At 37.3% G+C, this 16,733-nt stretch overlaps 1 protein-coding gene across 8 annotated transcripts in view; it reads left to right on the top strand.

Annotated features, from left to right (window-relative positions):
• The window catches only part of Fut8 (fucosyltransferase 8), a 206,669-nt gene that overhangs the window by 168,928 nt on the left and 21,008 nt on the right, over positions 1-16,733 (top strand). For all 8 annotated transcript variants that reach the window (XM_035444994.1, XM_035444999.1, XM_035444998.1 and 5 more), the window contains one exon: positions 15,508-15,754. In XM_035444994.1, coding sequence (XP_035300885.1) covers positions 15,508-15,754 — 247 coding nt within the window. The remainder of the gene's footprint in view (positions 1-15,507; positions 15,755-16,733) is intronic.

Raw genomic sequence — 16,733 nt, 5'->3', positions numbered from 1 at the left:
TGCTGTCGCTTTAGGGCCACCAAATAACACACAGAGTCTTATAGTAGTTACCATGCTGCTGGCCAATAGCTCTGTCTTAAGTATCAACCATAACCATTAATCTATATATTTTATAAAGACTTATCAAGGACACCAGCAGCATGAGTCCTCTCTTGCTGGGATCACATGGCAACTCTCCTCTTTTCTACAACCATGTCTAACATAGAATTCTAAATGAGTGGTTTTATTCTTTGAACCTTCAATCTTTTCTTGATTGAATAGTTTCTGAAATATACCCTTGTTCATATATCTATAAATGAGGTTTTCCCATGCCCTGGATGTTTTTGGTTTTGTTTTTTATTTTAAACCTTTTCTTTGATTTTCTTCTGTTTTGGTATGATATTCTGAGGGATGTTGTTTAGTGTTATTATTCCTGGATATATCAGGTTTGGTTTCGTTTGGAGTTTTGTTGTTACTAATAGATCAGGCTGGCTTGCTATGTAACCCAGATTGTCCCTGAATTTGAGTTCCTTCAAAATGCTAGGATTGCCTGGGTATGGTGGCACATACCTTCAGTGTTAACACTAAAGAGACAGGAGCATGAGGATCTGTGTGAGTTTAGAGCCAGCCTGATCTACATAGCGGGTTTGAGGCTACTTAGTGACATGAAAGAAAGGAAGGAAGGAAGGAAGGAAGGAAGGAAGGAAGGAAGGAAGGAAGGAAGGAAGGAGGGAAGGAAGGAAGGAAGGAAGGAAGGAAGGACGGACCAGTCAACCGAAATGCTAGAATTATAGCATTTATCACCAGACCTAGCTAGAATATTTTTATTTTTTTAAATGTATACATTGCTTGATGGTTTCAGATCTTTACAGGTTTATAGTTTGGTATCAGCCATTGATTTTAGAAAATCTTCAGGATTATAATTTCAAATATTCTCTTCCTTTCTCTCATTTTGTATTTCTATTACCTGTAGTACACTTTTTGTAATTGTTCCACAGTTGTTGGACAGGTCCTACTGGCCTAGAATTCATAGTCTTCCTGTCAAGCTCCCAAATGCTGGGGTCACGGGTATGTGCCTCGCATATTTCTTGAAATCCCATTGCATCCTTTCATTCTTTCATTCAGTTTTGTAAGTATATTGCCATATCGTTAAGCTTACTGCTTTTTTTAAAAACCAGGTCATGTCTAATCCTGTCTGATCTGATGAGGTCATTTAGAGTTGCTGCCATTTCAGTTTCGATGCTTTTGTTTGCTAGCATTTCATTTTCATTTTTTTCAGGGTTTTCAACTCCATCTATGGTACTCATCTGCTCCTGCTTGTTGTCTACTTTTTCCATTAAAGTTCCTAAGATATTAATCATAGTTATTTGTAAATTTCTGAACTTGTTTCTTCAAAAGTCTCTGCCATATCTGAGTCAGGTTCTGATGGTTTCTTTGTCTCTCATACTATATTATTTTTATGCCTTTTAGCATGGGCTTTTGATGAAAGCCAGGTATTGTTAGCTGGATAAAAAAAAAAAGAAACAGAAGGACATGGGCTTTTAGCATAAGTTTTTATGTTCATTTGACTGGAAGTCAAGCTATGTTAAGTGTTTACTGTGGACTCAGCTACAGAAATTTCCTTTAGTGATCTGTTGTCCTAAACATTCTTAGAGACTCCTTTAAAGGGCAGTTCTTTTAGCTCTTATTCTTTGTTATTCTTCCTCAGTCCTGTTAATGTGTTAGTATGAGGAAGAAGGGCATTCTAAAGCAATTTCTGAGACTTTAGGGAGCCTTAGTTGTATCTTTCATTTCCCTCACTTAGGTGAGTCTTGATAAAACCCTAGTAGGCAGAGGCTGTTAAAGAGTACAGAGAACTCTTAAGTATAAACTGAGTTATTATAATTCATGAAAATTTTCTGGAACTGAACAAAGTACTGTATGTTTTATTATAATGATATAATGATCACAAATAGTAATAAAAGGAATATGAAAATAAGTATTAAATGAAATGCTTCATTTATTTTTATGTTCTCTATTATGATATATAGAAATTTTCAAAGTAAGATTCTTCTAAGTGATTTCATTATATACTTCAAGTTAAAACCCAGTGTGAAACTCACAAAATTCTGAATGCAGGTAATGTTTTAGTAATAACACATGAGCAAAGTAATGTCTTCTGGCTCTGTGCTTCATGTAAAAAACTAATCATAGCATCTGATACTATTTACTAATTAAATTCTATTTTCTACAGTGTTTATCACTCATCACTCTCAAAGGTGACTTTTTTCCCCTGGGAAATTGTGTCCCACTCCCTCAAATACACAGTGACATAACAAAATTGACAAAAACAAGAATAATATTTCTTTTCCTGTCATGTGCTATGTAGATAGCATATTTTAATGAAATGCTTGTTGGATCTAAGGTAGGATTCCTGTTTTCTGAAGTAGTGTGTGAGTGAAGACTAGTGATATCTAGGTAGCTTTGTAAATACTATATACACTTCTCTTAAGTATTCAAGGTGTTGAGCTGTTGTCTACAAACTGGTAAAGGTATAAAGGCAGAACCTGAGTAGTGTTGCCTGTTTTTCATCTTAAAAATTGGCAAAACTGATAACATTCACAAGCCTTAAAATGTACATGTAACTCTGAGATTGTGATGCTGATGGTAGGGCTCACTTATAACCAAATGATTATTTCCTACATCTGACTGTGGGGTCCTTATTAAGTGTACTGCTTATATATGATTAAAATAATTCATTCCTTCAATTAAGCATCTATGCTGTGCTTATTATGTCCCTGGGGCAGTGGTAGTTGCTGAGACAACAAGGAAGAAATGATGTAATTGAGAAGGAACAAAGCATTTGAGAGAACTAGCATTGAACTCTCATCCCTACTGTTATCTTATACTTGAGATGAAGGTAGTACTTTGAGATAAGCCAACTAAGACTTTGAGTCCTGTTAATAGTTAAGTATCTCCAGCTTGAACAGCATGCTGTAAAGAATGAAAAACTGCCTGGAGGGGAAGGTTCTTGCCCAGCATATATATGCTGACAGGGCCCCATATTTTCAGTCTAATTAGAAATTTCATGAGAAATATAACTATCAAGTTATATAATTACAATTATCTTATAAATATTAAGGCATTGACAAACCAAAACCTGCTTCCCACAGTACCAGACATGCTCTGCTTGCCCTATTTTCTATATGTAACTTCTTCCTTCTTCCACTTTCTAATCTATTAGTTAAGGTTTGGTGCATTTTGCTTGGTAGCTCTTTTATTCTTATGTGGATATCCCCTAACCTTCTCCCTGGTAAACAGAAAAGGTGCTCATCTTTGAACAACATCTTTACAGAAATTGTCCCAGCTATGACAGTTTGCTGCACTGATTGTAACATGTTAGCTCTCTGACTAAAGATGTTGCTTAATTCAGGGAAAGTGGGTGAGTTATACCATGTCAGTAACAGTGGTGGCAGTAGCAGTTGTTGGCACATGAGGCCATGTCCAACATCTGAACCTGTTGTCACAGTGGAAGCTGAGGCAGATGGGAAAGCAGATGTTTGCTACAGTCTAACATGACGCAGGAGTCTAAGATCAAAGTGATGACTGGAGTTTTTGGTACCCCACATATTGGAGTAGCCCACACAAGGGGATTTTCTTCTCTAGTCTTTGTTTTAGTAGGCTAAGATGCATGACTGTTTCATCAGTACTTTGTATTACGGTGGTACTCAATGCTGTGCTAAGTTATCCTCTGGTCTTTGTCACATAATACTTGCCTGATTTTTTATTATTTACTTTCTCAACATATATTTTCTTCCCTTGTAGTGTACTTAGAATTTCTAGTTAAAATTCTGTGTGTGCATGTGGAAATTCGAACACAACCAACCTCAGCTATTCCTCCAGTGCCATCTGCTTTTGGGTGGGGTGGGAGATGGGGGTCTGTGACTAGACTGGTACTCACCTATTAGATTAGGCTGCAGGCCAGCAAACCCCAGAAATCTATCTGCCCCCTCGCTAGCACTAGGATTACAAGATTAAACTAAGATGTTTCTGCTTTCAAGACAAACATTTATCATGGAGCTATCCTCAGCCAATCTAGTTATGATTCTTGAATCTTAGGGTATTAGGATTGGCCTTTAGCCTATCATTAGGTCTGAAATTCAACAATATGATTCAACATAATCAGGAGATAATTCAGCACAAAAACTATAAATGACTTAAATCCATCATGACATCTCATTGGCAATCCTCCAAGTGTATTAATCATGGAAGCAGCTTTAAAATTCCCACAAAGAACTTCAGCTTTCCAACCAACAATGCCACACTAAATTCTGATGGTATGCCTTCTTACTCTAGTCACCTTTTCCAATTATTTCAAAGCAGTCAGTTACCTTTGGGTCCTGTCTTATGGCTGCACACTGCACAAAGATATAACAGATAGTAAGGGAATAATGCATGACTGACTTTCTATGAGAAAAGGAAGGTTGGAATTTGATTTTGGTACATTCAATGAAAAAAGACCTTTGTCCTCCTAGGTATCTGTTCCTCTATTTTCTTGTTCTGCCAATGAGAAAAGCTGCTTAAGTGTCTTTGGCACCCTTGGAGCTGGAAGGATCAAAATAAGAGAAAATACTAACTTACTAAAAAAAAAAAAAAAAAAAAGCACAACCAATCAACACCTTACAAGCCATGAAAGATTGTTGACAACATGCTTTTAAACTTTTTGTTGCCTCTGCTTATTTATTTCATTATTTATTTGTCTAGTGTATACACTAACACACCATCATCACTGTACCATAACTCACTTGTGCCATTACATTAGTGTGGAAATCAGAGGACAAATTACAGAAATCAGTCTCCCCTTCTACCATATGAGTCCTGGAAATAAAACTCAAGTCATCAGGCTTGGTGCATATGCCTTTATCCACTAAGCCATCTCATCAGCCTGACAGTATCCTTTTCATAAGTAGCCCATAGACTAGCAACCTCTGGGTAATGATATGTAGAGATATGGTCTATATCTTTCTAGGTATATATAGAATTAGCAAATTTGTTTCAGAAATTCAGAATGACTACAGGGATCCTTTTGGTTAGTGTCATGGTCAGTCAAACCTCCTTGGCCTTTTTCTTTTGACATTGTCCTGTCCACCTAAATTCTAAACCCCCAAGATAGAACATGTTTTCTAACAGCTGCTCTTTTAGTCTCCAATACAGAATGACACTGAGGTCTGGAGTCCAGTTGCCTTTACAAGGCATTTCTGTTGCTAGTAAATGCAGCTCAGTCATTCCCAGGGTGTGATATTCTGTCTTTAGAATGTTGCCAACACTGTGCTGCGATTCATGTGATTGAATTTAGAACTTTTCCTTCAATTGGTTGAAGCCTTCATACTGGCAATGACAATAGTCATTTGAGTTGCTGCCTAAGCAGAGCAGAGATAGAATTCATATGGCAGGTGACAGTGTCTTATTTTTGTTCAAAAAGCAATCTCTATCCACTGATGTGATTGGAAAACAAAACAAAGGTAGCCCAGGTGTTGACTTGTTAATAGCTTATCATATGTATTTTAAATGAGAAAGGATCTCTGTCATTAAACCAGGATATAAATATTTGTGTTTTCATTGTTTTAATACCAAAGAATAGACCTCATATTTTTGTTTTTTATTGATTTCTGTAAACAGCCATGTTTTTATTCAAATGAAAAAAAATTTAAGGGCTGTCCACACAGTTAGAGGTCTCACTATAACTAGTTAGTGTTTAGACTTTATTTCCTTTCTTATTCTTGACTTCTATATCAAGTCTCAGTTTAGTAAGAATTTAATCTGTTGGATTTGGACATATACTCTTGAAGAAAATCCCAGGAATCTGTATAATCTTTGTATTCTTAAGTTAAACATAAAAACTTATTGAAATATGAACAGAATTTCTCAGTGGCTCAGACAACTAGCTGTTTCTGAGTAGAGTGGAGTTTTGGTCAAGTTGTGTAGTAACATCAAATTTCCTAATATTTAAATCGCAGAAGTCCCTACTGTTTAGTTTGATCATTTGTTGAAATATTTTGAAAGGATAAAAGCTGCAAAAGCTGCATACTGTTTTATTGTCTGTGGTAAACAGCATGGATAAGACATGACTTGGGTATAAAACAGTCACTGAAATGAGAGCACTGCCATGTATTTTTCAGAGAGTATATTTTGGCAGATTGTCTATTCTGGGCCAAACTATAGATGCTTCTTGAGAATTTTTCAGCAGAATTGACTCCAAGATAGATAATGTTTTAAGAATGACTCCGCATTTGGTATTGTGTTTAGCTTTCTTGTATGTGTGTGAGAGGGATGCATGTGCATGTGTGTATACCTGCATTTACTGACCAGAGGTCAATATCAAATGCCTTCTTCGATTGTTCTCTGTCTCTCTGTGTCTCTGTCTCTGTCTCTCTCTTGAGGCTGAGTCTTTCATTGAACCTACAGCAAGTCCATCTAGATTAGCTCAATAACAAGCCTCAGATTCTTATATTTCTGTCACCCCAGTACTTCAGGTTGTGCTATGTACAGCTTTTTACCTAGATGCAGGGATATGAACTTAGGTCTTCATATTTGCCCAGCAAGTACTTTATTTACTAAGCCATCTCTCCAGCCCCTATTGTTTAGCTTTCTATGTGCAGCATCTCATTTCATTCTTAAAATAACTTGATAATATATCATTGATAATAATAACTATTACTGTCCCAATTTACAGATGAGTAGGTAATGTTACTAATATCATTTTCCCAATGAAGAAACAGAATCAAGTTAAATATCTATCATTTGAGGTCACACAGCTGTTAAGTGATAAAGGATTGAACATCAATGTTTGTGATTACAAAGTTTCTACTCTTGATCACTGTATGTTACCAGGTACCATCTAAATTGACATTGCCTCTATACATTTTCTTTGATTCCTTTCCCTCTTACAGACATTAAAATGAAAGAAGTCTGTGATGGCATCTAGCAGCTATATCATTCAAAGTAACTCCTACAAATGAGGAAGAATAGAAACTAAGGGAACATTAGTGCAACATCAGGAGTAAAAGACATCCCTGAACCCTAGGATCTGTTGTATGTTTCTCACTGGCTAAGAATCAAGAATTTTTACACTACTGGGTGGTGTGTGGGGAGAATCACCAAGAAGAGTGCCCATATAAAGACTCCATTTTTTTCCAAAGAGTCACCTCAAGAATGTTAAAACAGCAAATGAATCATGGTTTGCTTACGGCCAAACTACATGTGATTTTTGAGTTTTAGCATTATCAGCATATATCTTCACATCTTTAAACCAACAACATATCTCCTTACAGTTCAGTACAGAGGGAATTTTTTTTTAAACAAAGCTAGAAAAGGATTTGATATAGACACCCAATACATTGTTTTTCTTTTCCTTTTTGTGTTTTTTTTATTTTAAAACAATCATTTCTCATTTTATATACCCATCCCAGTTCCCACTCCCTCCCCTCCTCCTGCCCTCCTCACCTTACCCCCACTCCATCCCCATCCACTCCTCAGAGAGGGTAAGGATTCCCATGGGGAGTCAACAAAGTCTGGCACATAACTTTGATGCAAGACCAAAGCCCTTCCCTCTATATCTAGGCCGAGCAAGGTATCCCTCCAAAGAAAATGGGCTCCAAAAAGCCAGTTCAAGCACTGAGGATAAATCCTGATCCCACTGTCAGTGGCCCCACAATATGCCCTAGCCGAGCACACAACTGTCACCTACATTCAGAGGACCTAGTTTGATCCTATGCAGGTTCCCCAGCTGTCAGTCCAGAGTCGGTGAGCTCCCACTAGCTCTGGCCAGCTGTTTCTGTGGGTATCCCCAAAATGGTCTTGACCCCTTTGCTCATATTATCTCTCCTCCCTCTCTTCAACTGGACTCTGGGAGCTATGCTCAGTGCTTAGCTGTGGATCTCTGCATCTGCTTCCATCTGGATGAAGGTTCTATGATGATAATTCAGGTAGTCATCAATCTGATTACAGGGGAAGGCCAGTTCAGGCATCCTCTCCACTATTGCTTAGGGTTCTAGCTGGGGTCATCCTTACGGATTCCTGGGAATTTCCTTAGTGCCAGGTTTCTCACTAGCCCTATAATGACTCCCTCAATAAAGATACCTCTTTTCTTGCTCTTCCTCTCTATTCTTCCCTCATCTCAACCATCCCTTTTCCTCATGTTTTCCTTCCCTCTCCCTTTCCTCTCTCCCTCCCCTTCTGCCTTCCCTCCCCACTTCATCCCCACTCCCAATTTTCTCAGGAGATCTTGTCTATTTACCCTACTGTGGGGGATTCATGTATGTCTCTCTTAGGGTTCTCCTTGTCACCCAGCTTCTCTGGGATCATGGACTGGTTATCCTTGCAGTACACAGTATGTACTCATAAGTGGATACAGTTTAAAATCAGAAAATGAAGTAAACAAGCTTGCATGTTTTTACTTAATTTTCAAACTTTGCTTAATTTCTGAGCCTAGCTATAAATTAATTTAACTTCAAAAGCCATATGTATTTTTCTTAGGATCTCCCCACTCTCTCTTTCTCTCTGACCTTGCCTCCCTCCTCCTCCCTCTCTGTCCCTGTCTCCCCTCTCCTTCCCTCCTCCCCACACTTAAATGTAAGTGTATGCTATCCTTACTTAATGAACCTGACTGCTTCACACTGACTTGTCTTGAAATGCTTTTCTGCTATATAAGTCAAGATCTGAGCAAGACCTGGGTGGAGATCCTTGAGGGAGAACTCTTCAGGCATTACTGCCCGAATACAGTATTAGGCTGAAGCTCCCACTGCTGGTAATAGGAAGGGAATATGAAGACCTCACTCTGTCTGTTTGCCTATAGAGGTAGTGAAAGAAACATCTTTTTGAGGCTTGAATCTAGGAAACAGACAGCTATTCTAACCACTAAAAAGATACTGATAATCTCTTTCCCTGAAGCAAAATGTATGTCTTGTGTTTTTCTCAAGCCTTCTGAAGACTTGTCTTGGACATTCTCAGTTTTATGAGTTGTGACTTAAGAAAGGCTGAGGGGTGGGGATGTGTGTGATTAACATTAAGGATGTTTGAAAACACCATGTGGAAACCTATAACCCCCCCCCAAAAAAAAAGCATATACAGAAAAAAATTGTAAGAGCCAGAGGTCTGGGAGGACCAGAGAAAAGTGATGTCTTTTGGATATGACAGGACGATTGTACTCATGAACTCACAACAGCTGTGGTTGCCTATACAAGCTCAAGATAGCATTCTAGGATGGAGGGGGAAGGGGCTCACATACCTCCACTCCTAACTGAGGGGTTATTGATAGCTTCTGAGGGAGGGAAGAGTCGGTTTTCTTGTTTCTTCTTTTTGAAGGGGTAGTAATTCAGAAATGTTTATTGAGAAAGGGTGAATAAAACAGTGCTTTTGAAAATACATTTTTAATTAAAATATAATTACATTACTTCAGCTCTTCTCTTTCCTTCCTCTAGCCCCTTCCTTCAACTCCTTTCATGGCCCTCCTCAAATGATAATCCTTATTTTCTTTGATACTGTTACACACACACACACACACACACACACGCACACACGCACACGCACACGCACACGCGCGCGCGCGCACACACACACACACACACACACACACACACACACACACACACACACGGATAAATATTTAAATATAATTTGATGAGCCCATTTTTTGTATATTTGCCTATGGTTTAAGGGCTGACCAGTTTGTATTAGATAACCAATTAGGAGGCTCATAATTGAGAGAGCTAATTCTCCCTCTCAGCATTAATTAGTAGTCCTTTGTGTAAGGGTGGGAGCACAGGAGATTCCCCCCCTTTCATGTTGACATATCTATCGATGCTGTCATCGTTCAGGTCTTGTTTATGCAGAGACACTGTTTTACAGCAGACATCCTGGTATTCTCTCACAGTCAGTTTTCTTTAAGGATGTGGCACCTGGTAGACTCACCACACTCCACTTGATGGCTCCATACTCTTGCGTACATGGACACCACAAATTGGACTTGGTGGTTATTTTAAAAAATAAAAAAGAGGACACAAAGCTGAAAGCAGGTGTAGAGGTGAGGAGTAGGAATGAATATGGTCAAAATACATTGTGTTAAATTCTCAAAGAATAAATAAACATATTGTAATGGGGGTGGGGGGTCCAGACATGGTATAGCCCTGGTTGTCCTGTTACTCGATGTGTAGACCAGGCTGAACTTGAACCCAGAGATCTCCTGCCCATGCCTCCTGAGTGCTGGGATTAAAGATGTGCACCACTACTTTCCTGTCTACATATTGTATTTTTAAAAAGAAAAAGTTCCCTCCTAAATCTTGCTAATCTCTGAAGTAGCATTTATACCTGGCATCCCAAATCCTCTATTCTTAACATCAGAATCCATTCACTCATGTTATGTGTTAAGCTTCTTAAACCTTTTCTACAGAGTCTAGCTATGAAAATCATCCCTTTCAAAGAGGCATGCTTCCAGGAGAGGGATGTAAGTGCACTAAGAAGCCTGTAAGTAGTTTGTATCCTTATCAGAAAGTATGGCCTTGTAAAACAGGGTCCTTAATAAGATGTGCATCATAGTCTGCTGCTGTAACAAAATACTGTAAGACTCAGTGGAATTTAAGCAACAGTGTCTTAACAACTTCTCACTGTCCTGTAGATACTTTGTCAGGTGAAGTTCTGCTTGAACAAGAATGGGCCCCATAGACTCATGTTTAAACACTTGGTCCCCAATTGATAGACCTGCTTGGGAGATGTGGCCTTGTTGGAGGGAGGTATGTCACTGGCAGTGGTCTTTGGGGTTTCAAAAGCCAAGTGCCATTCCCATGGCACTCTGCTACCTGCTTGCAGTTCCAGATGAGCTCTCAGCTGTGTCTGCCGCCATTCTGCACTTTGGTATCATGGACTCACACCCTCCAGAACTGTAAATCCAATTGAACGGTTTCTTTTGTAAGTTGCCTTAGTCATGGTATTTCCTCATAGCAATAGAGAAGTAACTAAGGCAGTATCTTTTTACCACATCCTCACATGATGGAAGGGATAAATAAGCTTCATAAAGTGGGTATCTTTTATAAGGATACTAATATTGGGGGTTAGGATTTCAATGTTGGAATCATTGCCCAGACCAGTGTCATAGAACTATTCCTCTGTTTAGATCTTAACATTCAAACCATAGTATAGAGGCAGTCTTGAAAATGGATCTCTCAGCTATAATGATCACTGTTGGTTTGGTTTGAACCAAGCAGTCCATAGTATAAAGCACAGGCTAGTTGATGCTGATTGCTCACAAATGAGTAGTATTGTTAACTTCTGTATGGATTATCCACACAGAGCATCCTCTGGCTGAAGGTTGACTCTGTACTTTCTTCAAAGTAGTCACATCTCAACAGAGCCTTTGATCAGAGGCTCTGTTCTCAAATCATTTCCATTTTAAATGTTGCTTCAAAATGGTCACTGATTTACATCCCACTGGATCACAAATTTTCCCTTTTCACCACAACTTTGGCAATGTATATTAATCATCGTCTGTGTTTTTCTACCATCCTAATGTGGTTTTGATATGGAGTTTATTGTTGATTAGAGATGTTGAGCATTTTCCTTATACTTGTCTATTTATACTTCTATTTATAAGTGTCTACTTAGATCCATTGCCTATTTTTTAAATCAGATTATTTGTTTTCATACTTTTCCAGTGTTTGGATTCTGTATATTTTAGAGATTAGCCCCTTATCAATTACATGGTTTGCAAACATTTTTCTTGATTTTGGGTTGTCTCTTCACTGGGTTGTTTGTTTTGCTCTGCAGAAGCATTTTAGTTTGCTACAATCCCATTTGTGTGGTTTTTGTTTTGTTGCCTATGATTTGGAAGTCTCATCCATTAAATCATTGTCTGGACCAATGTTGTGGAGCTCTTCCTAATTTGGTTTTGGTCTTTTTGTAGCTTTATTGTTTCTTATTTTATGTTTGTCTTTATTTTGAGTCCATTTATGTCTATGGTATATGAATACATTTTCCTGTATGTTAATATCTATTTTTCTTAATACCATTTACAAAAGAGATACCTGTATATGCCCTTGGGACCTTGATGGAGCTCAACTATCTGTAAACCCTTAAGTGTCTGGTCACTGTGTCTGTTTCTATGCCAGTACCATCCTGCTTTGATTACACTATGAAATCCAAATGTAATGCCTCCAGCTTCTGCTCCTTCCTTTTGAGGATCACTTTGGCTCTTTGGGGTATTTGTATAGTTGCATAAAAATTGCATTTTTGTATTTTTTTGGAAAATGACTTTATAATTGAGATATGGAATACATTGCTATAGATCACTTTGGGTACTATGAATATTTTAACATTAATTTTTCTAGCCTATGTGCATGGGCTATGTTTCCATTTATTTGTGTTTCTGGTATTTTGATATTTCATCAGATTGTTTAAAGAGTTTTGTGCTATTGCAAATAAGATTGTTTTCTTAATTTCTTTGTTAGTGATATTTTAAAGTGTTACTAATTTCTACAACTTTATTTAATTTAATTCTTTCGCTGAAATAATCCAGAAGTAGAGAGATACTATATAATCTCATGTATACATAGAATCTGAAAAAAAAAAAAACTGATCTCATAGAGACAACAGAAGTTAGTGTCTAGGATCTGAGGGAAAAAGGGCAACTGTTGATGAAAAGGGGGCAAAGTTTCATTTACATTGGAAGAAAAACTTTTAGGGATGTATGTCTAGGTGACAATGGTCAGTAATAATGTACGGTCCCCTGGCTGTTCATGGGCTGCAGGAAATACCAAAACCTTCACATCCATAGATGCTTGAGCCCCTGTGTTCAATTACATAACATTTACATGCAACCTACGCTTAGCTAGATTACTTGTAATGCAGAAAGATGCAAGGGGAAAGCACTTCTCACCCTTTAAAACCTAATTCATAAATAAATAAGTCCTTTCTAGTAATCTCCCCCTAACAGAAACCTGGCTGGGCTCAGAACTGCCAGTAAACAGTAGTACGCACATAAAATTCAGAAGCATGACTTGAATTTCAGTAGATTCATCGTTATGGCTAACATCTATAAAATTCATTCACAGCCGGTGGTGGTGGTGCACGCCTTTAATCCCAGCACTTGGGAGGCAGAGGCAGGTGGATCTCTGTGAGTTCAATACCAGCCTGTTCTACAAGAGTTAGTTCCAGGACAGCCTCCAAAGCCACAGAGAAACCCTGTCTCGAAAAACAAAACAAAACAAAGCAAATTCATTCACTTAGTATTTTAGTGTGTGTGTGTATGCGCGCGCGCACGCACGCACAATTACTGAGGAAACTAATGTTTTAATTCTGTAGAAATACCTTTTTTGATATTTTGCAAGACAGTCTTTTTTTGAAAGCACACTTGCTAACAGTGATGTTTTATTTGTTAAACTGTAAACCGTGCAATTTATATGAGGTTTTGAACTGGAAATCTTGTAGTTTTTGCTTGGTGAAGCATGTTATCATTTTATATTCTAACTACTATAGTGTTTGGTTTATAATGTTCCTCAAATGTTTGAATATAATTCCTCAAATATTTGAACAAGATAATGAATTAATGAAGGTAAGAACAAAAAATCAACAAGACTGTACTTCTAGCTGGAAGGTGTAGATACAGTTTTCATTCCATTTTGCAAGTTGCCAGAAGGGTTAGCAATAAAGAAATTGAAGACTTGGTGCCATCAGAGGATACTGCTTTCTTACTAGTGAAATTTGAGCTACTTAGGTTGAACATTTTGAATAACCTTATAGGAAGAAGTAACAAAGACAGCCCCACTAACTCTGTTTTTGTGTAGGTATACATGTTTATGGGTCTATATGAGACTGGGTAATGCTGCTATCTTTATTTTCTTTTTCCTTCCTTTCTTTCTTCCATTAAGCCCAATAGCAATGCTGTTTAAAGACATCTTACTACATATAACCCATGCTGGCTTTGAACACAGAATCTCCTGCTCATACCTCCTAAGAGCTGAGATTATAACCATACACTATGCCCAGTGTAAGGACTTCCTTCCTTACTCTGTTTTGTTTTTTAATTACAGATAACTACCCTTTCCCTTTTCTTTTCATTCTGTATTTTCTCTTTTTTGGTTGTCTTACCTTTGGTCATTTCCATACCTGGGAAAGCGCCAATGACTTCCTTGTCTGAGGGGAGACTGGTACAACGTAATTTAAAATGCATCTCCGTCTTCCCCTCACACTCTTTCTCCACATCCCTCTTCTGAAAAAGGTGCCCAGTTCTTTCTTAGCTGGCATACTAGATGAACTGAAATGCTGATGGTTCATTTTTTTATTACTGTTCATTCATTCAAATGTCATATTTTTAGAGACTTTGTTCTCAAAATCTTGAAATGATTTTACATAGCAGAGAAGTAAAATATTACCAAAATTATAAATTTTAGCTATACTAAGCTGATTTTAAAATACCAATGCAGTTAGCTTTATTGGCTGTGTTCCAGACAATTTATTTTAAAATTTATGTATGTTATATATAATATATTAAATATATAATATAACATATATATTTACATATACATATATACAGAAAGAGATTATATTTCTTTCATACTGGTGAATACATTTTCAACATATTGTAGGCTTATTCTTTATAAGTATATTGTTTCCTTAATTGTCCCATGATTATGACCACATCTTAACTGGAATTATTTTGTATATTTATGCTGACATTTTCTTTTATTAAAATTGTAACTTAGTATAATTTATTTTTTCTGTGTAGTATTTTGGTCTAGTTATTACTGGGTAATCTTTAATGTGTAAAGTCTGAGGGTACTGTACTGTCTGTCAATTATGGTTTATATTTTTTATCATTACATTATAAATTTAGTAGAACAGAAATAGCAATGATGAATTCAAGATGAATTCCAAAAGCAAACATTGTCTGTAAAAATGATTACCTAATCTCTGAACTTTACTGTCGAGATAAATAAGGAACAAGTTACTGTTACTATCATAATAAAATATATAGTACATCTAATTTAGCCAAGAAAAATATTTTTAGTTGTCTATTGTTTTCTACAAAATATACAGATGGCTTGATTTTATAATTGTAATCTATTGTTATTTCTAGTGTCTGTTACAAAAAAAAAATGCAAGGACCATTTGCTATAATGACAAGCTAGAAGTTGGAGGCACTTACTGTATAATTCCAAAGCAGAATAACAAAACAAACAAACAAAAAACATGAACTTAGTAGCTGATTGTGTCTGTCAACCATATGACTGTTAACATACTTTGGATCTGGTTACCATCCTAACTTGAAGTATAAAGTGATAATAATTTTTAGAAAGGCCATGAACTTGAGAGGCATGTTCATCTCTCTCACTATATTTGCCCTGGCACCTTAGGCAGATTTCTTGACTTCCTGTATCAAGTAAAAACCATAATACTTCCTTAGAGTTGCTGTGAAGGTACAAGTACTCTGAGTGAGTTCTGTTGCATGGTAGGTTTATAAGGAGTGTAGTGTAGTGATGATGTGTTTTGATGTTCTGTTAGGTGAAGTGAAGGACAAAAATGTTCAAGTGGTCGAGCTCCCCATTGTAGACAGCCTCCATCCTCGTCCTCCTTACTTACCCTTGGCTGTACCAGAAGACCTTGCAGATCGACTCCTGAGAGTCCATGGTGATCCTGCAGTGTGGTGGGTATCCCAGTTTGTCAAATACTTGATCCGTCCACAACCTTGGCTGGAAAGGGAAATAGAAGAAACCACCAAGAAGCTTGGCTTCAAACATCCAGTTATTGGGTAAGAATCTATCCCCCTCCCCTTAAACAGTAATATATAGCAGTAGTTGTATGTGTTTACTTTTTACTGTAAATTTTATAATATTTAATAGTCATAGTCCCACCAAAGAACAAAGATTCTAAAACTTAAAAGACTATTCTCCCTTTGTTCAGTTAGGGCAGCAGAGCAAATGGTGCAGTGTGTCCTTCTGCTGTCTCGGATGCTCTTCTTCCTTTCATTTTTTATGAAGCTCCTTGGTTTTATTTTTATATTTCCTATTCCACAAATTTCTTCATCTCTTAATCTTTATATGTAGAGTTGTTACTGACCCCTCTTCTAAATGTTAGAGGTAACGAAAGTACATAGTGAAACCAGAATATTAAATAGTGTTCATCTCCTCAGACTTCATTGAAATTCAGTGTGGCACATTCTCCCTGCCTCACTTCATTTGTATAGAACACACGGAACAAGTCCAATTTCCTGAGAGAAACAGTGATTAAGAGGAATGTAGGAAAGAAAAGATGACTGCATAGTTATTCCTGTGGTCAAATCCACAACTGGACTATAGTCTGGGATGCAAAGGAAACAGTAGCATGAAGGTGGCACAGTTACCCCAGTGTGCTACAGCCCTGACTCCAGATTCAAGACATAACCCTGTCTTTGGCAACACTAAGATGCAGGAGAGTGCTGGGAAGTCAGTGACTTGGCCATTGCAGGTCAGTGTAAGTCTGTATTCCTTGCTTTATAACATTGTGACTTTTCTTCAAAATGAGAAAATGAGGTCTGTTTCTGTTTGCAGTTGATAGAGAAAAAAAATGCAAAAAAAAGTCTGTAGTAACTTCATGAACATAAAATAACCAACATCTTTAAAAGGCTAGCTTGTCTTAAACTACAGGAAAAGTTCATATGGATCTTTGTTTTCTTAGATGACTTTAAATTCTATGAACTGAAGTGGTAGTAACTTTACAGGGTAAAATGAAAGAAAAAAATTAATAAACTT

Source organism: Cricetulus griseus, chromosome 5, assembly GCF_003668045.3.
Source record: "Cricetulus griseus strain 17A/GY chromosome 5, alternate assembly CriGri-PICRH-1.0, whole genome shotgun sequence".
Taxonomy (NCBI): domain Eukaryota; kingdom Metazoa; phylum Chordata; class Mammalia; order Rodentia; family Cricetidae; genus Cricetulus; species Cricetulus griseus.
Note: the sequence above shows the minus strand (reverse complement) of the source record. Positions and strands in the feature narration are given on the sequence as shown.